The sequence below is a fragment of the Ptiloglossa arizonensis genome, chromosome 6 (assembly GCF_051014685.1).
Source record: "Ptiloglossa arizonensis isolate GNS036 chromosome 6, iyPtiAriz1_principal, whole genome shotgun sequence".
In the NCBI taxonomy this organism is placed as follows: Eukaryota; Metazoa; Arthropoda; class Insecta; order Hymenoptera; family Colletidae; genus Ptiloglossa; species Ptiloglossa arizonensis.
In genome coordinates, this window is record NC_135053.1 from 17939479 (window position 1) to 17965518 (window position 26040).

General features: G+C 45.5%; 2 protein-coding genes across 8 annotated transcripts in view; one reads left to right on the plus strand and one right to left on the minus strand.

Annotated features, from left to right (window-relative positions):
- The window catches only part of Ets65a (DNA-binding protein D-ETS-3), a 79162-nt gene that overhangs the window by 22251 nt on the left and 30871 nt on the right, over positions 1–26040 (plus strand). The gene's annotated exons all lie outside the window — the stretch shown is intronic.
- LOC143148721 (uncharacterized) overlaps positions 1–26040 on the minus strand; it is a 77340-nt gene that overhangs the window by 16819 nt on the left and 34481 nt on the right. For 2 of the 6 annotated variants that reach the window (XM_076315341.1, XM_076315340.1), the window contains exon 3: positions 7856–8028. The exons of the other annotated variants lie outside the window; for them this stretch is intronic. In XM_076315341.1, coding sequence (XP_076171456.1) covers positions 7864–8028 — 165 coding nt within the window. In that variant the 3' untranslated portion in view covers positions 7856–7863. Of the gene's footprint in view, positions 1–7855; positions 8029–26040 lie in introns of those variants that run through there. 6 annotated transcript variants of the gene reach the window in all.

Below are 26040 nucleotides of genomic sequence, written 5' to 3' on the forward strand. Positions count from 1 at the left end.
GAAAATGGTCCCGGAATTAACGCGTAACGAACTACGAAACTCCCTACTCACGGCGTGGATAAAGAACCGCGACTTTGCGGAGTCTCTCGGCCACGAGTGATTAATTTTTCACCGAGGGTGCAACTAATTATCGCGCATTTTATCGCCGACTGGGAAAGTAAGTCTTCCTGGAACACTCGATAAGGAGCGACGAAATTACTAGCGAAAAGGAAACCTCGGAAAATTGCTGCCCTCGCGAGTTTTGATAATACTTTCCGTTTTACGAACTCTGTGTACCACTAGGTAAGTATAAATTATTTTGTACGCGAGAAGATACAGTCTTGTTAAATTTTGCGAACTTAGAGGACTGCACGTGTGTCTGCGACAAATATTAATCAAGCCACAGGTAACTCCAATCGACCAAAGATCGGAACGAGATTATGCAATTTTTGGTCCCAGCCTCTGTACCGTGAAAAAAGTTAATTATTTTTTATTATTTGTAATCAAATCGATGGATAAAATAATAAAGAAAAGAATTCTGGTGTTTTGGAGCATTACTGGGGAATGTAAATATTCTTCCAAGCTCTTCGAGCTTGTTTTAAGTATTCTAAATTATCTAATAGTCAGTCTCGTCGGTACAATGATGAGACTGACTATTAGATAATCGATTCAATTCGAAATTCTTTAAAATTATTTTGTTGAAAATAATAACTGAGATCTTTATCGTGAATTTCCAAAAGTGTTCGCAAGAATATGTATAAAAAGAAAATTTAATCGGAATGTTGTGCATGTATGAGATAAGGTTGTGCTGAAAACGCTGCTATAGAATTCTAACCTCAAAATGACGTCCAGGTTCTTGACCTTTCGAAAATTTCGCGGTACGGTGAACAACGAGTACCGTTCCGTGTGGTAAAAAACCATTTCACCGAAAAGCACAATATCGTTCTTTGAAGTCCGTCCGCTCAAAGGAACCAGACTTTCATCGTTTCTTAAAAAATCCTTTCCAACTCGGCCGCTAAAACTGGAGCGGTTACAATTGCTAAGAACGAACGCGGGCTAACGAGGCCTGCACCGTCGAATTTTCCTCGCAGTGAAAAAATGCGCCTAAAATATAATTATGCGACGACTGCGACGCGAAAAGTCGGTCGATTTTATCGAAAGCGTTCTTCTCGACAAACAAAGTGAATTTTTATCATCAGGTATGATTTTAAGCCGAGTGGTTTAAGCATTATATACATAGTCCTTCAGGTTGTCACCTAGTTATCCCCATCAGTCGTTAAAAGTATGTAAACTGTCGTCTATAACATATTCTTAGTAAGATGGTGATAAATAAAAGTATTCGTTTCTCGAAGAACGCCTACCTGTCCTTCGAGTTGTCGCAGCCTGGGTCCGTATCTCTGAAAAAGGGGAGAAGTGCAAACAAAGAACAGTAACAATATCGATCTACAAAGTAGATACAAATGCTCTGTGAAATGTCAAAAGTGTACAATTCTAAAAAGTTATTCAAAATAGACTAATAAATATCTTAGGTTGAAATTTTGCATGTATATTTATATAGACCACTGTCACATCGTGAGTTTTGATATCAAGGCACGATAGTGACGAACACGGCTCGTTAAATGATTCGAAAGGGTTACGCAGGATCGAGATTCAAGAAGGTTAGAACAATTCATCCAAAGCTTCAGAACTCGGAGCAGTGACCATAAACGTCTAAAGGACGGCTACAAACCGCAAACTAATTACAGCTGAACACCGCAACAAAGGGTCGGACGACCACAACAGAGGAGCTAACCTGGACCAACGACTATCGAGACTGATAGAACCTAAACATTGATCTGGCAAAAGCACGCAGACTAACACGTATACTTGGACAGAGATCATGCTATCGACCATGTTAATTGTGAAAAGTTAGGACTTAACCCAAACCTAACGACCACAACAGAGGACCTAACCTGGACCAAGGACTATCAAGACTAATAGAACGTAAACGTTGATCTGACAAAAGCAAGTAAACTGCCATGCACACTTGGACAGAGATCATGCTATCGACCATGTTAATTGTGAAAAGTTAGGACCTAACCCTAACGACTACAGCAGAGACCTAACCTAGACCAACAACTATCGAGACTGATGGACCAAATGATACTCGGTAAGAAATACTCTATTAAGTAGATGTTTACAATTTTAGTCCATGTGCTACCTCGAACTCCCAAATCTCTGTTAGTTGAACCTAAACGTTGATCTGACAAAAGCACGTAGACTGGCATGCACACTTGGACAGAGATTATGGTGTAAACCATGTTAACAACGTTGAAAAGTTAGGCTAGGAAACCCCTACCGACAGCTCCGACCAGAACAACAGGAACCGGGAAATGAGGACTGATCGGGTGCATCCCGCGCGCATCTAATTCCCGGAGCGCCAGGATGCACCGACCGACAGACAGGTCACCGATGCTGCTGCCTCTCTCTACCTCAGCCTCTACCGCTGCATCGAGCGATCTGGAAAGCCACAGATGCGTCGTGATCGCACGGGAGGTGGGAGAGGGAGCGGAACGACGACTATAACTACTAAGAGGAGGAGAACGATGACGACGACGACGACGACGTCGACGACGACGACGACGACGACGACCGGTGTTTGTGGCGTCCGCCTCCGCCCCGGCTGCCGACAAAAAGGCGAGAGAATTTCCTGAAATCCTTTCTGAGGGTCTGATTGCCATCATTATCGTGGAGTGGGTAGGAGTAGCACGGCACCGTGGAGGATAGGGTGCCACGGGGTGGGTTTCGGGTGGAGTGGAGTGGAGGATGAGGGTGGTTACGAGTGGAGAGCCGAGGTTCGAGCTCTACCCGACGGAGGATGAAGGGATAGGGGGCGAGCACGCGGGAAAGGGACAGAGGGGGCGACAGAGCGAGAAAGCAGAGGACAATCAGCGGTATTCAGTCCGAGCTCAGAACTGGAAGGCCAGGGAACACGCGGGGTTGGGACGTTGACGACGACGACGACGACGACGACGACGACGACGACGACGACAACGACGACGACGACGACGACGGTTGCTCCTCCAGGCCGTTGGAGGATCGATCGACCACCGGCAGCCGCTTCGACGTAACACCCGTTCCGGCTGCCCACCGGAAGCTGGCTGAACTGTGGCAGTCGAACGGACCCGGTACACCTTTTCTTTCAGAGACCCAGATCGTGTTTTCCGGGAGTCAGGTGTTCTACTCGACTCGACACGTCGGAACTTGGTCATCATCTGACCGTCCTTGTTCACCCGAGGACGTGCTTACGTTCGAAGACAAACAGGATGAGAGGATCGGGATGGATGTTTTATTTCGTGGCGTACCCTTCGGTGATATTATCCGACGGGAATTAATATCAGAGATTGCCGCTGGATCTTCGAGACACTTGTCAGCCTTCTTTTTATAATTGTATACTTTTTTATAATATCGCGTCACGTTGGACATGGCGCGACGTTATCGGATATGGAGCCGAGGAACAGTTTACCAACGTCTGTCCAATTACTCTTGCCTTGAGCTGTCTCGTGCGAAACAGTCGAACGAAACTTGCGAAATTGTGCGCGAGAGGGACTAACCATTGCAAGGGCAATTGACGGGACGATGAGATTGATTTATTTTGGGGGATTTGGGTAAAATGGTAAGATGTTTAACAGCAGTGTGAAAGTATAGTTTTCTTGTTAGGGAAAGGGGACGAGAAGACGATAGAAAGAGAGCTATAATTGTGACAGGTGCGAAAGATAGAGAAAGATAGATCCGTGAACACTTTTGTCGAATTTGCGAATCTGTAAATAATAGTAGAGGTTTCAAAAGTCGAGGACACCCTAGTTTCTACTTATCGAATAACAGTAAGGATACCTACACGAACTGTCATCTCCAACTCCTTATTATTTCACTATGAACTTGCCAAATGACACTGGGTAAGGAATACTCCATTAAATAGATATTTACAATTTTAACCCATGTGCTACCTTGAACTCCCAAATCTCTGTTAGTTGAATAGACATAGGTGACACTCAGATAGGCTACCGGTTTGCCCTATGCCTATAACCACTCTCACCAAGTGAGCAACAGTCCACCTAATCCACAACCACAGACTCTCTAATCCTTCTTCATCGAACTTATCAAATGACACTCAGTAAGGAATACTCCATTAAATAGATATTTACAAAAACCTTACAATTTTAGCCCATGTGCTACCACGAACTCCCAAATCTCTGTTAGTTGAATAGTCATAGGTAACACTCAGATAGACTACCCGTTTGCCCTATGCCTACAACCACTCTCACCAAGTGAGCAACAGTCCACCTAATCCACAACCACAGACTCTCTAATCCTTCTTCATCGAACTTATCAAATGACACTCAGTAAGGAATACTCCATCAAGTAGATATTTACAAAAACCTTACAATTTTAGTCCCAAGTCTCTGTTAGTTGAACAGACAGGTAACACTGAGACAGACTACCGGTTTGCCCTATGCCCAGAACCACTTTCTCCAACAGTCCACCCGGTCCGCAACCACAGACTCTCTGATCCCTCCTCGTCGAACAAACACACTCAGAACGATGCAGTTTGCACACGCTCTGCTACCCAAGTTTGCAATTTTGTTCGTGGAACGATCGATATCGTCCACGACCTTTATCCACTCTCTGCTGATCGAACGGACAAGTAACACGTAGATCGGAAACCCTCCCTAGCGTTCAGCCCCGATCTTCAATCTCTCGTACCGGCGTTCGCGACTCGACCGTTTCAACAAGTCCCATCAATCTTGATTCCCACGCCCCCGCACGATTATTGCCAACACCTTCTCCGTCCGACGATCGAAAGGCAATTCGATTGCTGGAATATCGGTTCCCGTATCTGCTACCGGGTACCCGCCAAGGACTGGATAGGGGCCACGGGTGAGGGAAGATTCAATGCGGCCATTCTTTCAATCGCAAATCGCGGGGTTCTCGGTGTTTCTCGGGGCCAAAAGCGAGGAAGTAATCGCGGCGGCTGTTACCGGTGACACGGTGTAATGTCGCGAGGAAATGAACGTCCCCGGTGCACGCAGCTCTCATTGAGCGGCTCCCCGAACCGGGAACCCTGACCTCGGCCAGGCCAACAACGATTTCTTCGGACCTCACCTCTATGGTCCGCGCGAGCTTCCGGCTTGATCGACCGGACGCCAGCCCCGGTGTGGATTACAGAAGTTGCCTGCTTCTCGAGAATTAACGCGTCCACCACTCCTCCGCCCTTGTGTTCATCCGATTGGAAACGCGCCCGTAGACGTGACCGAATTAAATGCGTTCGTACCGAGAAAAATCGCGTCGATTCACCTCGGGGAAAATGTATTGCGATAATTGATCTTTTTCACGGTTTTAATTAGGTACTCTGTGTGGGCAGGTGGGTGCTTTTTATATTCGAGGATGTATTTTTGATATTTTCTTGTGGTAACATTTTTGGCTGGCTCTTCCAGTTTGGAAAGCTCCTCGAAGTTTATTTGTTTCCATGTGTTTTGAAGAAATGGAAGTACACCAATTTTGAATTTTTGAATTCATTCTGGAGTGTCCTTTTTCATCGAGGTTTCTAGGATGATGTACTAGGTTGTTTAGTAAGTTTTGTCGTTTTTTTCATTGTAAAAAAGATGCTACGACACTTCAACTTTGAACAACTGTAAATACACGAACGAGTCGACGGATCTACGTGGAACTTCACACATGTTCGTCGAACAGTAGTACCATCTTTAGAAAAATAAAACGACGAACCTAGTAGCTCCGTTTCTCATCAGAAATCAACTATTTCTTTAACAAATTAGTATCTGCTTGTGAAAAAAAAGTATATACGTTTCCTCGAGATATATACAGACAATGAGAAAGCTATTGCGACAGTTGTGCAGATTTGCGAAGAAAAGCCACTTTCCAGTGTTCCACGATACAAGATCCCCCCCCTCGAAGAAGGACATTCAGTGTATTTGCAATAAATTCGTATTCTTCGAAATATCCGACTTACTTCGTAAACGCAACCGTCCAAGCCCTTAGAATTTCAAAAAACTCGTGAAAAGAAAAGAAAAATAACAAACTCAATCTTTACCATCCCACATTACGCACTCAAATGGTATCTCCAATTCCTCGAACACCGATTCACCGTTTAAAGATGTGTACTAACCCCTACGGTTGAAGAGAAGTGAAAAAAAAAGAAAAAGATAAAGAAAGCAAGAAACAAAAAACAATCGATTTTTTCGCCCGAGAAAGGGAACCCCCTTAAGGAGGTCTGCTCGGAGCGCACAATGCGGCGCGATGCGCTCCCCGTGTCCAGGGTGGTCGGTGTGCGTGCACCGTGTCCCCGTGCGCGCGAGCGAGCGAACGAGCGAGCGAGCGCGAGCTCGTCGGTGTGATGCACGTGTGTATCCAGCGATGCGGCGGCCGGCAGTGTGTGATGTGGCCTCGGCTCGACTCGATTCGCGTGGCGGTGGCTGATCGATGCGTCGCCATGACGACGCTTCCGCCGCCAGTCATCCAGCTACCTCCAACCCCCAACCCCTGCCTCTGCCCCACTCATCGTCGTTTGTTACCATCACCAGGCTGGTAGTCACCTATGGTTCTCCGCTAGCGAGAACCGCGAGATCGCTGACGACGTGTCCGCAATGGTTCTGGACCGTCCACGTTGTCCGACCAAGGGACACCGTAACCACTTACGACGATTTTTCCCCACTCGCCCCGGATTCAAGCGATCGTCTCCGTCCCCTGTTTGCGTTCGCGTAACTCGATCGTCTCGGTAGTTACCGGTCTCGGTCGACCAGGGAACTCGCCACCCCGCTTTCAAGCGAATCGAAAGTCCCTGGAAAGTATTCCTGGGGGGGGGGGGGTTGCAACGAACGGGGGAGTGAGTTCATCGGGTGGGGAGACGGAAGAGGCTCCAAACCGGGGAAAAGAGTTCGGATTCCGTTGATTCGGAGAATCGAATCGTATTTAAATTGTTCGGATGGAAGAAAGACAGATCGGATACCGTGGGAGGATACTTGGTCTCGTATTGGGTATAGACACTTCAGTCACGCAACCGACATTACTCGATTTTTAATGTTGAACGTTACTGGACACTTTGTGGCTTTGTATCCGGGGTGAGTTGGGAACGAAACACTTGGTTGGTTAAACGTACAGAAGAATAAGGAAGATAGATACATGTCTCGTATTGGGTATAGATACTTCAGTCACACAACCGACATTACTCGATTTTTAATGTTTGAACGTTACTGGACACTTTGTGCTTTGTATCCGGGGTAAGTTGGGAACGAAACACTTGGTTGGTTAAACGTATGGAAGAATAAAGAAGATAGGTACATATGTTGGGACGAAATTTGATTTTCGTCGAGCAACTGTCTGAATGAAAACTTGAGCAGATTGTAGGTGGCGCCACTGTGGGTAATTAGTCCACGTTTGAAGTATCTACTACCCTTTCTCTCAAAAGAAATACCGTTTGTTTCGTACAATATTTTTTATTTCATTTTTTATCAACCCTATAGACGTATCTTCTCACACACACGAATCACCACATTTAATACTTCCACATCGTCGATCGCCATGACAAAAATTTTAGATTTCGGTGTCCTCCAGATTTATTGCACCTCGTTGCTTAATTTTTTCACGTCCCTCGCAAAATCCTCGCTGGGAAAAAATGTCAATATAACCCTAATGTACCTCCTATCCTTCTCGTCAAGAGCAACCAAATTGAAATCTTCAGCAAATTGTAGATGGCGCCACTGTAGGCAATTAGTTTGCGTTTGAAGTGTTTCCCAAAAGAAATATATTTTATTTATTTCGTACAATATTTTTTATTTCATTCCTCATCAACCCTACACACGTACCCTATACCATCTTCCGACACACGACTCACGCGTCACATTGAAAACTACCACATCGTTGGTCGTCATGTAAAAAATGTTTAATTTCAGTGTCCTTCGGATTTATTGCTGAATTTTTTCCTAGCAAAATCCTCGTTGGAAAAATTGTTAATATCACCCTAATGTACCGTCCATCCTTCTCGTCTAGAGGAACCTTTAAAATGCAATAAAACAACGCGATAAAGTAACGGCCGTGTTACAGTGCCGGCGGTGTACACGAGCTATGAAATTCGATACGGTCGGGAAAGTGGCTCGTACATCTGATCGATGCATTCCTCGTCAAGTTCGGCTCGTCGCTCATTTTACGGGTCAGAGATAACGAGTATTCGAGCGGCACGAGTTACCTCCAAATGGAGATTGAATGTAAAATCTGCGAATATGTCATTTAGATTATGGAGCAGATACGAAACGCTGATCGGCATATGCACCGATGTATAGCGGGATCGATAGTAGTAATTTCTACGTAGTCACCCACCACCCGGTGACTGGCAAAGGGTTCCGCTATTATTTTCATCGCGCGATGAATAACGGGGTACGGGCTGGGTTTATTAGAAAATTACTTCCTATTATAAGAATGACCGTCGTATATTAAATGACCCGAGGCTGTAATTATCATTTTATTTTATCAACGAATCGCTGCCACTACCAACAACGAGGGGTAAAATTCGTTGGTCCCCGAGCCGTGTACGAAAATAACCGATTTCGCAACGCTCGATTATCGGTTCCCTCGTTTAAAGTTCACGAGGTTTCGTTCGTTCGGCAGCGCGTGGGTCTTTTGTGACCCGTTGGGAGTTTCACATCGTTAGGTCGTGTCCTCGGTACAGTGGACGTTGAGGATGGATTTTTTTGTATATCGAGGAGTTATTGTACAATAATTGAATCTTTTTCGAAATGTTTTTGCAAGGTCAAATTACGGGACACGGTGTAAGCGGTGTGTTTAATCCTCTTTAATTTGGTCGAAAAATAGCATGCTCGTATCGGACAGCGGTACATAATTTACTACGGAGAGGGTCCGCCAGACCCCCGCGGGTCTACTTGGGGACTCAAACCCATTGGCAATTATTCTTTCAATTTAAATCACGATCGTGGACCGTATCCTCCGAATTGTTCCCGAAGGCCATCGATCGTGCACAATCGATAGAGAAAAAGAAAAATCGTGAACTTTAACCTCGAATCAACCCCCTCTCACCCCCCCCCCCCCCCCGCCCCCATGGTTAAGTTAGCAGAATTAAGTGTCTCGTAATAGACAATACACCTCGAACTCGAAGCCTCGAGTTGCTTGATAGTCTTTTTCGATTTAACACCCAATCTGAATGGAGTGAAAAATTGTGAGCAATTATTGAGTTGTTCGGAAAGTCATTTCGTTTTCCAAAATGGAGAATATATAATTTAATGAAATGTTTATACACTCTAAAAACATTGTGTTTTGTTTTCATCAAAAGAAACGAAATTATTTTCCGAACAATCTAATATTTGGAAGAAATTTCAAACGATCGTGAAAAATATTGCTTTAAAAATACTGTGAGTATAATAATAGTGTAGAGATTAAAACTGATCGTCCAAAGAAGGGGGTCCACTCCCCCCTTCCCCTTCTCAAAGTATGTGTCGAAAAAATACCCTCCAGGTGTGCAACGTTTGACCGAATTCCGAGGGGAGAGCCACTCTCGACGTTCCCTCGTTAATTGACCCCCCTCACGATCAAAATGTTTGGAAAAATAAGCCAATCTGAATGGAACGAAAAATTGTGGAGCAAATTTCAAACAATCACTAAAACTACTACTTTAAAAACACTCTAAGCATACAAAATAGTGAAATTAACAGAAGGGGGCCAAACCAACAACCCCCCCCTCCAAGTGTCTTCCAATAGTCTCCAAAAAAAAAATACCCTCCAGGTGTACAAAGTTTGACCGAATTCCGAGAGGATTCTTCTTCGAGCTATTCTCGACGTTCCCTCGTTAATTGGCCCCCTCACCCCCCACCCCTCGCGGTCGAAACGTTTCCAAAAACCGGGCAATCTGGATGGAATAAAAAAAAGGAAAAATTAACCAAATGAACTCATCAACCCTTGGCTCGTTGAAGAGAAAAAACTCCACGGTGAATTCTTACATCGAGTCCGACCCCTACCCCCACCCCCCGTTTCCCTTGGCGCTTGCTACCTCCAGCCGGTCACCCCGGGTGCATTTATCAGCAGCGCCGGGAAGTCCCCGTTATCAGCCACGCATTCGTTATTCCTCGTAGAAGCGAAATATGCTCGACGGGCGCGCGTACGCGTACGCGTGGAAACCCGCGTGCCCGTAGGCCCCCGGTCCGCGGGCACACGATGTAAATAATCGTTTATTGATTAACTGTTTGACTGCGCAAGTCGAGTTAACTATGGCTAATCTCTGATTTGTAACGCCTCCCGCCGGCAAACCGGTTCTCTCTCTCTCTCTATCTATCTATCTATCTATCTATCTCTCTCTTTCTCCTGTTCCTCAACCAACCCCCCTGTGGGGGGTTGCGCCCGGAATCGCAAGGGGTGGCAGGCTGTGGAGGTTGATGCGACGACCAGGGAGAAGGGGGTGTTGGCGGTGGCAGCGAGGTTGGCGGCAGAGGAGGATGAGAGATGCTGGAGGGCTGGCCACCCCCTCGGCACGTAGTTTTCGCCCCTGCAACCCTCCTAGCGCTAACACGGAATTAATATCTCGCGAGTTAGCGCCCCCTTTTCATCCCCCTCGACGGCTCTGAAACGGAAATGAGCGCGCGGATGCCTCTGCTCTCTCGGTTCTCCGCTCTCCTATCGTCTTTTCGCCCACCCACCCACTCCCTACCGCCCTACCGCCCCCCTCTACCCGCCCCTCCCCCCGCTCGCTCGCTATCCAACGCTGTCGTTTCCCTCTTCGTTTCCACCTCTGTCTCGTCCTTCCCGATGGTCGTTTCTCTCGCCCGCGTTTCGCCTCTCCGTCTTTCGCGGAACGTCCTTCTCCGTTTCACCCCCACTCCCACTGCTGCTCTCCTGCTCGCTCGGGTTCTTCCGGTCGCTCTCGGCCCGGCTGATGCGACGCGTCGGTGCGCGTAAAGCCTCCACGCCGCGGTGTCGGCGTTGGTCGTTTCGTGTCTCCTCGACACACGCGCGACACCCGCGGGGGACGATTATTTTTCGGGCCGGCGGTAGCGGCAACGGTGCCACCGACCGCGATATTTCGCGGCCACGTTGCTCCTCGCGCGACGCTCGTGGCCGCGACCGTACGGAGGGGTGGGGAGCGGCGTGTAATCGCCCGACGCTACGGGGATTCGTTCGAAACGAGATCGAGGCGGTTCGGGGCGAGTGAAACGCCACCGTCGCGAACAACGGAGGAGCGACTATTATGGTTACAAACGGGGGACTCCTTCGCCACGGGAACGCAATAAATTGAGAAACTCAAGGTGCGTCCCAGAACGGTGAACAAGCCAGTTCTGAAGGTTTGGTGACGCAGGAAACACATTTGAATCTCGCGTTATACGTGTATGTCTATTTAATATATGTATACGAAATAAATATGCATACGAATTTGTAAAGATATGTATACAAAAAATAAGTATGTGTACGAGTATATATAACATACGTATACAGAAATAAGTATGTATACGAGTATATACTAGATATGTATACGAATATGTACACGTATACGAAATTAAGTTAACGATTTCTAGGCGACAAGATTCTACCCCCGATAAAAGTCATTGTCATTTAATACATTTGTGAAAGTATAGTAAACATTGAAGGATAGCGAAATTGTGAGAAACAATTATCAAATTTCAAACAATGGGAAAAACGTTGCTTTGGAAAAACTAAAAGTATAAAAAATAGTGTAGAAATAAAAATTCACCCAGAGAGGACAAAGGGGGAGGGGGTTGGAACCAACCTGTTTCGAGCCCTCACACCTGGGTAATATTCCCAGAATAGGTGTACCTTCCAATTGTGTCCCAAAAATACCCTCCAGGTGTACAAAGTTTGACCGAATTCCGAGGGGGGAGCCACTCTCGAGGTTCCCTCGTTAATTGTAACCCCCGTCGACCGATCCCATTCCCCGCACTACTCACCGGTGTAACCTCTCCTCGGTTACAGGGCGACAAAAAAAGATTCGTTTCGAGCATAACGGGGCAGGTTGCACATTTTTTGGCACAGACCCGCGACGAGCCCCGACATCGACACTGGATACCGTGTTCGCGATTCCTCGAGTTCCTCCCTCGGTTCTCGGTTCGAAGTAACAGCGTCGCGCTGGCGGGGAGGGGGTTAAAAATGAAAAGAAAAAGAAAGAAAAAAAAAAAAGAAGAAGAAGAAACGGGTGAAAAAAGAAACTCGAATTGTTCCAGTTTCGCGTTCGGTTCCAACGGTTTAAACGAACAACCTTATTCAGTTCGAAAACAATGCGCCCGCGAAAGCAACCGCGTTTCCCGTCCCCGTTATTCACTTATCCGCGCTTCATTGAACGCTCCCGCGGCGCTGCTGTTCCTTATTTTCGTTTCGAGACCCCGCCCCCCTCCACGCACCCACCTGGCCCCCCACGACCCCCTACCATCGTCGATCCGCCTATTTAACGCAAAATAAGAGATCCAGACGGGTTGGTTACACGAGTTTTTTCCTTTTCTTTTTTCTTTTTTTGCTTTCCTTTATTTTTATTATTGTATCTCTCGCATCGGCGGGCGTACGCGCGGGCGCGCGCACCGTTATCGGGAATGATCTCTTAGCGACCGCTTCCGAGGGCAACAACGAAACGGATGGGGGGAACGGATGTCCTGTTGGCAGGGACAAAAGCTCGAAGTTGTTCGGTCCAGCGCGACTGGAGATATGCAAATCCGACATAATTAGGCTCTGGATATATGAAGCGTGCACGAACGACGCGTTCGTATTGGTAACTTCGAGAGTGGGCCGGCGCGCCGGGAGGGAGTTGGGGAGGGGGGGAGAGATGTAAGCGGGGCCCTTTGTTTGAGCCAACGTCTGCGTTCTTCCGTGACGTAATTAATGGCCTTTCGGTCCTGCAACTCTGCTACCCCCACCCCTTCCCCCACCGCGCGCGCACAACTAGCTCTTACGGAACTTCCTTCTCGCGTCTCCATTGATCCAGCCTCGATCGCCGAATTCTGACGATCACGGGGGTGCTCGTTCCCGCGAACATCCCTCCTTCCGGTGAATATTGCACGGTGTCTTTTTTTGAGTCGGTATAGTAATTTCTCTAGCGTTATTTCGATTAGAACGATTGCGCGTTCGCTATCGTGGTATATCTTTTGAAGTTTTTACCAACGAACGGGGATAGTGTATTGTTTGTATTTTTTTGAAGACGATGTGAGAACGATCAAGGACGCGTGATTTTTGTAATTATTTTATTATTGAAGGGTTCGATTGATATTGTATTGCCACGTGGGGAAACTGATGGAACTGATGGACTAAAAGTTTCGAAGTTGAGCTCTATGAAAGTTTGAAATACGAGAGAAACATTGACGTTGAAATTTTAAAGTAACAAAATATGTTAGTGTAAATTTCCAAAGGTAAGAAACTTTGTATTTACGAACATGAAAATTTTTTAAGTGAAACACTGAAAATTTCTTCAGTTTCAGAATTTGTTTTTATTTAATACTTTTTGTTTAATTTAATACTGTTTTCGATACTATTATTTATTTTTATTTAATGATATTTTATTTAAATTTCCGAGTTTCTTACCAGCAGAAGTTTCAAAGTAAGTTGCCATTTAAAAAGAGTTTGCATTGCACTTTCGAACGAGAATGGGCTCGTGCGTGTTCCTGGTCTAATTTAAAGTAAGAAGGGTGTATTGGTAACCGTCATTATCTCGTTCGAATTGCACGGGATTGAATCGAAACAGGGGTTTCGGTAAACGTAAACGTTCGGCTTTGTGCCAATGCCGGGTGCAGGTCCAGTAAACATGCCACAGGAGCTCCGCTTACGGATGCTTCGGACTTTAAAATGCTATGCAAAGATACTCGATAAAAGGTTTCATAAATTCCAACGCGTGCATTGACATTGCATTCTGAGGCTGACAAACGGTCCACGAAAATCTCGGTAGGAATATTCAACGACGAAATAACGGTGAAATTTTTATTCGTCCAATTCGTGTTTAATAACAATCGTTTGAAACTGTCTGAAAAGATCGTACTTCGATAAAACGAAGATGACGATTTCTATGAACGATTTTAAATATCCGGTGACGATTTTTAGGAAGAAATCATTTTGAATCAGTTTTAAAAACTCGATTGTGATACCTAACCTTGAAATTTTCTAGACGATGGAATATAATCGTCTGTACGATCGATTCTTGATAAGGACTCCATAGTAATTATTTTCAGGAAATTACTCGAATATTATTTGGTTCTCGTTTAATACTAATAATCGAGTAATAATAACTGAGGTTAGATTTAGTAGCACCCGCGCGAACGCAAAGGGTTGCGATCGTCCCTATTTTCGTCCCTCGACGTCCACAGCCATAAACGGGAGCATCTATAGTCCAGAGTTAGGGGGATTCTGCGGTCTTTTGTTAATTACGTATTATCCTCGTGTACAATTGATTTAAGATAATTTTTCGAATCATTGTCAGTTCGCGTGATACGAAATCTCAATCGTCAGTGATGAAGTAAGATTTTCCAAAAATTCTCCTCACCGAATCTCTATTGTAACCAAGTGCATATTTTCCACCTTCCTACTATATAATACATACGTAATTATTTCTAAAAATTCTGCTCTCTAAATCCAAATTCCATACAAGTGCATTCTTTCCACCTTCCTACTATATAATACGTATGTAATTTCTTTTCTAAATTCTGCTTTCTAAATCCGAATTTCATCCAAGTGCATTCTTTCCATCTTCCTACTATATAGTGCGGTACATTTTACCAAAAATTCTGTTCTCCAAATCCAAATCCAATCCAAGTGCAATCTTTCCACCTTCTTACTATATTATACGTACGTCATTTTTTCCAAAAATTCTGTTCTCCAAATCCAAATTCCATACAAGTGCATTCTTTCCACCTTCCTACTATATAATACATACATAATTTTTTTTTAAATTCTGCTTTCTAAATCCGAATTCCATCCAAGTGAATTCTTTCCACCTTCCTACTATATAATGCGGTACATTTGACCAAAAATTCTCTTCTCCAAATCCAAATCCAATCCAAGTGCAATCTTTCCACCTTCCCACTACACAATGCACACGTAACATTTTTTAAAAATCCTTCCCTCTAAATTCCATTCGAGTGCATTCTTTCCACTTTCCTGCAGTACACCACGCAAATCGCAACTCTCGAAGAATCCTAGCCAGCATATTTTCAATGCCGGTGATCCCCTCCTCCCGGTGAAAAAACGGAAGGAACAGGTACCCCCCCGGGGCGGCAGTGAAACGAAAGCTATTTCCGCGGTTCCCTTATCTAGGAGGGGGGAACGAGCTCGATCCGATGGCCCGGAGCAGCGCGCGTCTCTCACTCGGGGCGTGCCGCGTATCTGACATCGGATTCGGCATATTGTACAAATTGAATGCGAAGAATTATCTGGCTCTGCACCGGGGGATTTTCGGCGGGTTGGAGGGGGGGAGTGTATCTATCATCGTGCACTTAGGCGATCCCCCACCCAGCCTCCAGCCACGGTAACGAACTGACACGCTTCTTATCGTGTTATGGGCCCAGAGGAACGACACCCCGTTAAAGGGAGAGAGAGAGGGGGGGAAAGAGAGAAGGGCGCAGAGCCGCTAGAGGTAGTAGGTAGCTCGACGGAAGCGGGGCTGGGGTAACTGGCTCCCTCGTCGTTCCGTTCCCCTGCCTCGTAGCCTACGCGTCTCCCTGTACAATGGCCCGGGCCTGTCATGTTTCATGCCGTACAATGATACTCGTCGCCCCAGCCACCGATACCGGCAGACCAGGGCCGAGAAGTACCACGGCGGTAATGCCGCCTCGGTATCTCAAGATAATGCAACCGGGGGTGGAATCGCGGCACGCGGTGGCGGTCCCCTCCCTGCAACCCCCCACGTTCCCTCCAGCCCCTCTACGGGCTGCCAAGGGGTTCGCGAAGTGACCCCGAAGGAGTCCCTGTGATCGTGTCCCACGATGACACTCGTACGGTTGGACCACTCTCCAGTTCCGATGCGTCCCGATCGAGGACTGCTCGGTTCGAAAGAGTTGTCACGGATAGATGCTCCGTGAACGGAGTTTATTGTCCAGGTGCAACCGTGGGTGACTATTGGTTGGGATTTTGAAACGTTTCCTGGTGGTGAGAGCTGGACAGGTGGATCCAGATGGGGAAGAAGGTGAGAGTTCAGTTTTGGGGTATGTGGTAGAGTGTGGTGGAGGATCAGCGAGCAGCAGGTGGTGTAGAATCTTTGATTCTTTGTTTGGGATACTTAATGGAGTGTACTGGCTGGCAGTGTCTAGATGAAGGGATGTTGAAGGGAAGTGGTAGGGGAAGCTTTCGGTAAGGTATTATTTTTGGAGGATGTAGCAGAATGTTAGAGGTTGAGAGGACGGTAAAATATAGGTGGGTGGTTTTCGATTTTGTCGAGGGTGAGAATCTTAAGGGAGTCTATCGCCTGACAGTTCTAGGTGCATCTATGTTTGTACGACCTTCGTTGACCTTCCGCCGTAAGACAAACCGAATTACCGAGACTTTGAAATGTCCGATATCGCTCCCATCTAGACAGCGTCCCCGATCGATTCGACGACTCCCCGTTAGCGAAACACGTGAAACTTGTCCGGTTAGTTTGTCATAAGTGACTCAGCCTGTATCCGCCATAACTTTGCCTCTCAAGGATTTGTATCAAAATCGGACGACAGCCTGAAACGTGCTAATATATTCATTATTCAAATGCCCTGTAATAGCAGAGTATGGGGTGGTCAATAGAGGCAATGCACGCCATCGTATGCCGGCTCGCTCCTTCTCCCTCGATCCCATCGTCTCTCGATCTACGATCTCGGCAACAATGTATTGTTGCAACTATAAGGGGTAAGAATCGTTGCAATAAAGTAACCGTAATCGGCAGCTATTTTTAAAAGGCCCACCCAACCGAGAGTTAACGATCTGGGTAACCGATTAAAGACCAAGTATAGTAATCCCCGGTTTCAAGCGACGTGATCGGGTACACCGGTTCGCTTGAAACCGGGGTGGCTTGCGCGATGGATCAATAATCACATCGACGCAACTCCTCTCCGCTGAAGAAGGCCAGCAGCTCGACGAGAACCGTCAATTGAATACCGAATCTAAACCATTCGACATCAAATGTTTCCTTCGTTGCACCAAAGCGACTAGATTCCTCCACCTGTACACACCTGAGCCACTTCCATCGTTACACTCTACCAATCTACCCTCACCCATAGAAGAATCATCCAACACCTCCACCTAATCCCTCTCCACACACCCCTATAATCCTCCCTCTTCCTTGCAGTTCCATAAATTCGCTTGAAAGCGGGGTAGGTCGCGAAACAGGCCACCAATTACAACCACGACTTTGTATTCCGAGAAAAAGCAATCTCAGCAGGGAATACATCGTACAAACTATTTATTCTGTCACAAATCTTTGCATACTGCTCAAATTTCTTCAGATTCTTCCACCTTTACGCGAGAACCCTTCCCCATGGAACATACCCATAACAACTTACACGTACCGCGGTAGAAGAGTCACCCACGAGAGATTCACCACCATCTCCCCCTGAAGCTCTCCATCCCAGTGATGATCCCCCCGCGAAATAAATCTCTTACCCCGTCAGCCCTAAAATCGACTCCCAAGATCGGGTGCATCCTCGTCGACGTTCGGCTCCCGTGGACCGAGACGAAGGTACCACGACGTGTGCGATCGTCGTGAGCCGAGTGGGGGCGGGGGAACGGTGCAAGGCAGGGGTGACTGTCGTGGAGAGGCACCACCCCCCTCTGAGTGCACTTTAACCCCTCCCCCCTACACGCGGACACTCGAGAGCGATCGCGCGTTAAATCCGCCTGGCGGCCGTACGCGGTCGCGTGTCGAGCGCGTGCCTTCCGATCGGTGGGGTAGGGGGTTGTTGCCTATTGGAAAGAGGATGCCCGAGGTGACCTACGAAATATGGCGGGCAGCGCGTGTCTGCGTGCACGTGGAGAGAGTCCTGTCGGGACCAACGCCACTTCGAAAACGACCGTAGACCTTTACTTACCTAGCTCCGCGTTCCGGGGTGTCCCGGTAGCGTGAATCACGGGTATAAACGTTTAATGTTGGGGGAGGGGGGGAGGTAAACCGTGCGGGTTCGCTGGCCACTTTTCAGCTTTCGACGTCCGTCGATCAGGGCCGAAGGAGTCGGGGGCATTAAATCGGGTTGGATTTATTGCTGTGATTTTTTTTTTCTTTCTTTTTTTTTTTCAAACGATAGAACGGTGGAGGATTTTGAGAGCGTGGGTGGATCGCGAGCGACGTTGATCTTTGTGGATTTCGTAACGCGAAAGTTACTATTATTTAACTTTTACGTACCCATTATTGGGGTTGTTCCCCATTATATTGGGAGAATATGTAATTTAGTAAAATGTTTATACGCTTAGAAAAATCGTGTTTCGTTTACAGCAAAAAAAAAAAACAAGCTAATACATTTGTAATTTTCAAACGTGGAGAATGGAAATGTTAACCCTGTGATCGATGCATGTCACGGTGTTGTTCGATTTCTATTTGGCTATTTTAAATGAAATAATTCGTTGCATGGGGGGTTATTTGTTCTTAATTTTATTTACTCTAGGGAAAGATATTTATCCTTGAATTTATCCTTGAATAAATAATTATATCTCGGTGGAATTTTTCGAGTATTTGATTTTTTGATGGATCATTATTATTTCTGAGAGAGTATCACGAGTGTGTATTAATTTTGTATAATCGAGTAACTCTTGTTTAAAATATTTTTCGATTCGACTGATCGGTTCAGATTTCATTCTAGAAGTAAATTCAGACAGAAATTAAATAATACAAAGTATTATCTTATATACATATTTGCTCCGATTGCCTACAAACCTTCTACCAGTTTGAATAAAAAAACAAATTATACAGGTCCACGACTACGAGGTATGTAAACGGGTTGTGAATCCCTCCACGGGATTCGTTTCGTGGAAATTTGTTTAAAATTGTAAATTATTGGTCGAAGATCGTTCCATTATCCTGGTGGAATCGAGGTCTCGAAGAACAATGAATTTCACGTCTCTGAGACTTTAGATTTTTATCTAAGCGAGTGGTTCAGAACGTGAGTAATGGAAACGGCGATTAGGAACATTGACGAAGATTAATTTCAGAAAATTGACGTCCACGGCTTGTAATAAAAACCCCATTTTGGAATCTCAAAGTAACATAATTTCAGTACGCGATAACGGAGCTTGCAAATTTCATTTAACGTCTCCTCCCCCCTCTAGCAATACCCCGATGTTACCGAGAAACCCCGAGATCGGTGAACTGGAGATTCTAGGAATTTTTCAACCGTGACCGAGCGGGTAAATAATAAGGAAGGGATAAATATCGGCCGTGGATACGCTTCCAAATGTAATTTAAATTTCGTTTAAATTTTACGAGGTATACTACCTTGATCAAAAAGTTCTAGGACTGTCCCCCGTGTGTCGCTGTCAATCACCCGATTGTTTCTTTTTTTTTTTGTTAGGTTACCATATCTGTCATTAACACTTCCTTCCAATTTCAGCATCATAGCTTGATATTTGTAAAAGTTACGTTGTACTGAGCACATCTCCTTTGTTCGTGTCTTCGATTTTGAAAATGGCATCATTTGAGCATCAACGAGTTTGCATTCCAAGGCCGAATCCGACCTAACATTTATTAAACGTATCATCACTGGAGATGAGACGTGGATTTATGAGTATGACACACAATCCAGACATCAAGCGAGTGAATGGCGTGCACCGAAAGAGCCGAGACCGAAAAAACCACGTCGTTTTCAGTCAAGAAAGAAGGCGATGCTCACGGTTTTCATGGATTACAATGGTGTTGTGCATCAAGAATTCTTGCCAGAAAAACAGACAGTCAACAAAGAATATTATTTGGGCGTTTTGAGACGTTTGCGCGAAGCAATTCGTCAAAAAAGGCCAGATTTGTGGGCAAACAACTCGTGGATTTTGCACCACGATAACGCACCGGCGCACAATGCGATCCTTATCCGCGAGTTTTTGACGAAAAACAACACGAACACTATCCAGCAGCCTTCAAATTCACCAGATCTGGCTCCCTGCGACTTTTTTCTGTTCAACCGAATTAAAAAACCGCTTCGCGGAACGCGTTACAGTACCCGAGAGGAGGTCATGACAAAATCGAAGACGGCTCTGATGGACATACCGAAAATTGAGTACCAGCGGTGTTTCGAGGATTGGATCAAGCGCTGGCGCAAGTGCATTGCAGTCAATGGGGACTACTTTGAAGGGGACCATATCGATTTGGACGAATAAATTTATATTTTTGATTTTATGAATAAAGTCCTAAAACTTTTTGATCAAGGTAGTATTCTTAATATCTTGCGGTTACGCTCGACGAACGTTCCCTATTGCGGTGCACCGGGAGCAAGAAAAAGAATCTTGGAACGTTCGATAGATCAAGAGACTTGAAAATTTTTGGATGTTCGCCCGAAAAGTTTGCTACGGAGAGATGCGATAACGCTTATCATAACATTGAACGCGGTACGTAAAAGTTAGATCGAAAACGCTGACGTGATAAATGTCACCGATACGAAACTTCGCCGCGTAGTGGCGCTCCGCGTTTTTTGGATGCCGGGATTTTTATTTCGGACCCTTCGTCTAGAAAATATTTATCACGATTCCGGCGAGGGTGTCCTGATAGCGTGAATCACGGTTATAAACCCTTTAATGGGTGCCGTCGATGTGGGTGTACTAGCCACTTTCAGCCTTCGACGTTCGTCGATTGCGTCAGCTTAAGGGGGCCACTGTAAACATTCTACACGAAACTCTAACAGGAAAAATTCCATAAAATATTAAGGAACATAAACTGTATTTTTTAACTAAGGTTCCAACTGCTCCTACGTTCCAGAAATCTAAATTGTTGACCAGTTTTGGCAAATGGAACATTGGTTCGTTCCTGAATTTATCTTTAATGCGAACGGGTAGTGAAAAGTGTTCGAAAAGTTTCTTGAATCCGGGGTCTATACGAGATGAGTTGAAATATTTGCGTATATTATATATCTGATGTCGATTGCGTCAGTTTAAGAGGCTATTGTAAACATTCTACACGAAACTCTAATAAGAAAAATTCGATAAAATATTAAGGAACATAAACTGTATTTTTTTAACTAAGGTTCCAACTGCTCCTACGTTCCAGAAATCTAAATTGTTGACCAGTTTTGGCAAATGGAACATTGGTTCGTTCCTGAATTTATCTTTAATGCGAACGGGTAGTGAAAAGTGTTCGAAAAGTTTCTTGAATCCGGGGTCTATACGAGATGAGTTGAAATATTTGCGTATATTATATATCTGATGTCGATTGCGTCAGTTTAAGAGGCTATTGTAAACATTCTACACGAAACTCTAATAAGAAAAATTCGATAAAATATTAAGGAACATAAACTGTATTTTTTTAACTAAGGTTCCAACTGCTCCTACGTTCCAGAAATCTAAATTGTTGACCAGTTTTGGCAAATGGAACATTGGTTCGTTCCTGAATTTATCTTTAATGCGAACGGGTAGTGAAAAGTGTTCGAAAAGTTTCTTGAATCCGGGGTCTATACGAAATGCGTTAAAATATCTACATACCTTGCATATCTGTCGTCAGTTTAAGAGACTACTGTAAACTTCTACACGAAACTCTAACAAGAAAAATTCGATAAAATATTAAGGCATAAACTGTATCTTTTAACTAAGATTCCAACTGCTCCTGCGTTCCAGAAATCTAAATTGTTGACAAATTTTGACAAATGGTACACTACTTCGTTCCTGAATTTATCTTTAATGCGAACAGGTAGTGAAAAGTGTTCGAAAAGTTTCTTGAATCCGGGGTCTATACGAGGTGGGTCCAGGTATCTACATATACCTTGCAATTTAAAAGTGAGTAACTTTAACAAACGTTAGAAAATTATAAATCTCGTAAAATGACTCTTCGTTGCACGAAAAATTCAGTTTCGTATCTTTGAAAAAATTGTTGCAAAATTCTCACGTATTTTTTCGTAAAAAATTTACCATCCTCTGGACTGTAGCACGTACTTTGAGAAACACTGTACAGTTTCCAAGTGGCAAGTATAGTAACTTCGTTCAAATGGACCGTAGTTACCGTTCGTTGCAACTTCGGCCAATTTTATTATCTAGACTCGCCCTCGTTATTGCGCGTCGTACATTTTGAGAGGGGCTGTAGAGGCTCTCGTTGTAAATTTCCATGTTTTAATTCGCTCCGAGCGAACCATACGTGCACTCGGTTGCACCGGACGAGGATTTCTTGCATTCGACTCGTCTAGTCCCCTCGCGACTCGCTAGCGCTCGCGTTCAAGTAAATTTCCAGCGGTGGACACCGATCGTTTCACCGGTTCTCATCCACAAATTCGTTCGTCTCGCGTATAAAGAGATCGGACTGAATGAGGATAACGTTATAGAAGAACAGCGATGAATCGAGCGAGTTAGATTGACGTAACAAGCACGGTCGCGACTGATATTCTTACCCAGCTCCGGTTGTACGGGATATCCTGGTAGCGTGAATCACGGACATAAACGGCAAACGAGAGCTATCGATGTAGCCACTCCATACACAGTGGTCACTTTCAACTTCATCGTTTTGTGTTTTTCAGTGGTTAGGAGAATATTCGAGAGATCAGAGATACCTTCTGATTCTTCGAGGTGAGATAACATTCGAAGAAAAATTTACGTTTGGTGTAAAAAATTCATCAAAAAATAAAATCTCTTTTGGTATATTTTTCTACGTCTCGATGGATTTATTTTAGTCCTTTTTAGAAAGAATAATTTAGACTAAAGGATGAAAATAAATTTATCGAAACGTCGAAAAAAATACTTGGGAAGACTTTAGGGGGTTGTTAAACAAATTCTAGGGTTTTACCATATTTTAAAGTGCATATTATACGGTGCAATTTGGATTATTCGATTATGGTGGAAATTTTGTGTTTTGATCATGAATTTCAAAGATTGTAATATTGACTTTTGAGGAGAATTGTGTTAAAAGACACTGACAAACGTTAACAGTGAAAATTATATTTGGTGAATCATTATTTCACAGCAGAATAGTACACGATAATAAAACCGTGAAATCAAACTTTGAAAACATATACAAATACATAGATGTATAATTATAAATTCACACAGGTGCCGTAGATGATTAATTCAAAAAATTCGTGCATCTTATGACACGAAGTAGGTGTCGATATCCAATTTACCAAAAAATTGACCGCACTTTTCATTCCTGAAAATTGGCAATCTCGTGAAACGGTTATTACGAATCGAAAGTGAAAAAGTTCCGCGATCATCGATAAAATTAAAAGTGTTGAAAATTCGTAACGGTGAACGTCCCATAAAAATTTCATAATTATCGACAAAATATCCGTGTTCGTGTACGGAGAGCAACATTTCGCTTATAAAACACCGCGAGAGCAGCCCGTTACAGGCGCATCGTAAACTTTCTTTGTCAGGATTATAATTGCGGTAAATAATCAATTAATTAAGACAGCCTCATGTTTTCACGGAATAAAGCAGATTTTATGGAAATAACCGGCGGACATTATACCAGAGGCCAGAGACAACCGAGTAATTGCAACGAAATGCAAATCGCGTTAATAACGGGGTCATCGCGTAATTCTCCGAAACGCGGGCGCAGTCGTTGCACGCGCGTGTAATTATTATAATTTGGCAGTGAAAATACCGGGCCGTTAAATGATATTCATTGACAGGGGAAATCTGCAGCAGTTCGTTGATCGGTGGCCACTGTGGCAAATTAAAACGTGAATACCACGTCGGTTAAATATCATCGTTCCTCTTTCCGATATCGCGATTCCGTTGGAAATTTCAAACGTTTTTCCATCCACGAGTATTCACCGTGAACACTCGCCGTGTCTATTAACGACCCATTACTCATTATTAATACAATTTAATTAATCGAGCTAACCGTACATTTAAATCTCGGTTAATGTTACGGTAGGGACGATTGGTCCTCGTCAGTACCGCCATTACGAGACTCGAAACCGTGAAAACAATTATATAAATAAATTTAAAAAAAAAACAAACAAAAAAATTTGCGATGAGAAAGTTACTCGCACCGGAATTTCTCGGGACAAGAAATTAATCGTTTCGATCCTCCGCGAGAGAACACAACCATGCCAAAACTCTCCGCGCGAAAGCAGCCCCCCTCCAAACGAATCAGCATAACGAACCTCGGCCATCAACTCGCGCTCGCGTTTCCACCGAGCCCTTTTTCAAGCCCGAGTCTCGTCGAACCGAAAAACCCGTGAAACAAAGAAAACGAAAGAGGCGTGAGTGGGTAAAAAGGAAAGAAAAATAAAGGAAAAAAAAGAAAAAGGAAAAAAAGCCGCTCTTAGCGCGGAGGGAGACTCCTTAAACCTACGAAAACTCGAGGAGAGGGAGGGGGACCGAAGAATAATGGAAAACACCTTGGCCCATTACTGCCAAAATTCCCTGACCATTCTCTCTAAACGGGCGCCGTTACCACAGAGGGTTTGTTCCGGAAGGGAACCGGTGGCACGTCGTTACCGGGGCAAACTACGTCGTCGACAACGCCGGTCGGTAAGTGCAGGAGGTCCGGTAGGTTCGCGGCCAGCCACCTAGCAACCTGGTGCGTCGCTCGGGCGTCCGCGACGGGGGGTAACCAACCCTCTCTCGCAGCCCCCACGAACCGGAGTCGTCTCATCGAGCTGCGTCGCTGTCCACCGCACGGTGCGCGCGGCGCACGCGCGGTGCCCGCCCCCACGCGCGAAGGGTGTGAGCAGCCCCGCGCGCAAGCCCCGCCCACTGCGCGACCGCGATCGAACCAACCCCGGGCGGAGAGAGAGCCACCGTGGGCGACGACACCGCGTCGCGAGCGGGGCGGGACCCCCCGTGGTGGGGGTAAGGGGGGCGCGGATCCCGGTGTCGGCCCCCGCACGGAACGGCCAGTGTCACTCAGAGCGGGTCGCCAAGATGATCATCGGCGGCCTTATCGCGCAGCCAGCCACGTATCGTACTGTAACCGAGGTCGCGGTCCAACGTGTCGAGATCGTCGTCGTTATCGAGGTACTACGCGCAACCGTCGCGTTCGTACGCGGTTAAAGGGCATCGTCGTCGTCGTTGTCATCGTCGTCGTCGTCGTCATCGTCTCCAGGGGGGGCTGATATGACCGAGCTAGCCATCGTGCACACGGCAGCCACCGATCCGTGCGTCGACAGTGCCAGTCGACTGTAGGACCCCTGGTCCAGGATTGTAGAGAGAGAGACGAATACACTGACCCGTGTAGGCCGCCGTAACGAACGGCCGCTGGCTCACGGGACCGAGCGCGAGATGCTGGACCTCAAGAGCAGCGGGACCACCGCCGCGGAATTGCCACGCACCACGGCGTTCACCAATCTCTCGATGCTGTTCGCCGGTACGTCCCCCGTGAGGTTTCGCGTTATCGAAACGGTTAGGGCACCACTTTCCCGTCGCTACGTGCCGTCGACGACCACGTGGTGGTGGCCGGTGTACTGCGGGGAGACGCAAAGATTGCACCTCGAGTGACGTTCACGGAAATGATTTTTCCTTTTATAAAATTCCATGATAGTATTTAGTCGTTACTGAGGTTTTCCAAGCTGTATGTAGGTTCCGCCGTTGAGAATATTGCGCGGTGCACTGCGAGGAGATGCAAAGAACGAATCCAAGTGCTTTTGGTCTTATAAATTTCCAAGATTGTAACTAGTTATTTAATCGGAGCTTCTTGTCTAGGTTGCCTTGTTGAGAATATACGTACGTATCTACAGATTTTGTAAAGCTTTTAAAAAGGGTCGCGAGTGGAAAAAGTTCGAGATGTCTTGACCAGTGGTGGAACCTTTGTACTTCCACGATAGTAGTTGCAACGAATTTCAAGAAACTTTGATACTAGATTTTTATCGTTTCTGAAATGTTGGAATATTTTAGACGTTGAAGCTCGAAAAGTAATGTTACGCTACATAGACTGGCTATATTCATAGTATCCATAGATTTTACAGAATCTGCATAAGGGGTCGCGAGTGAAAA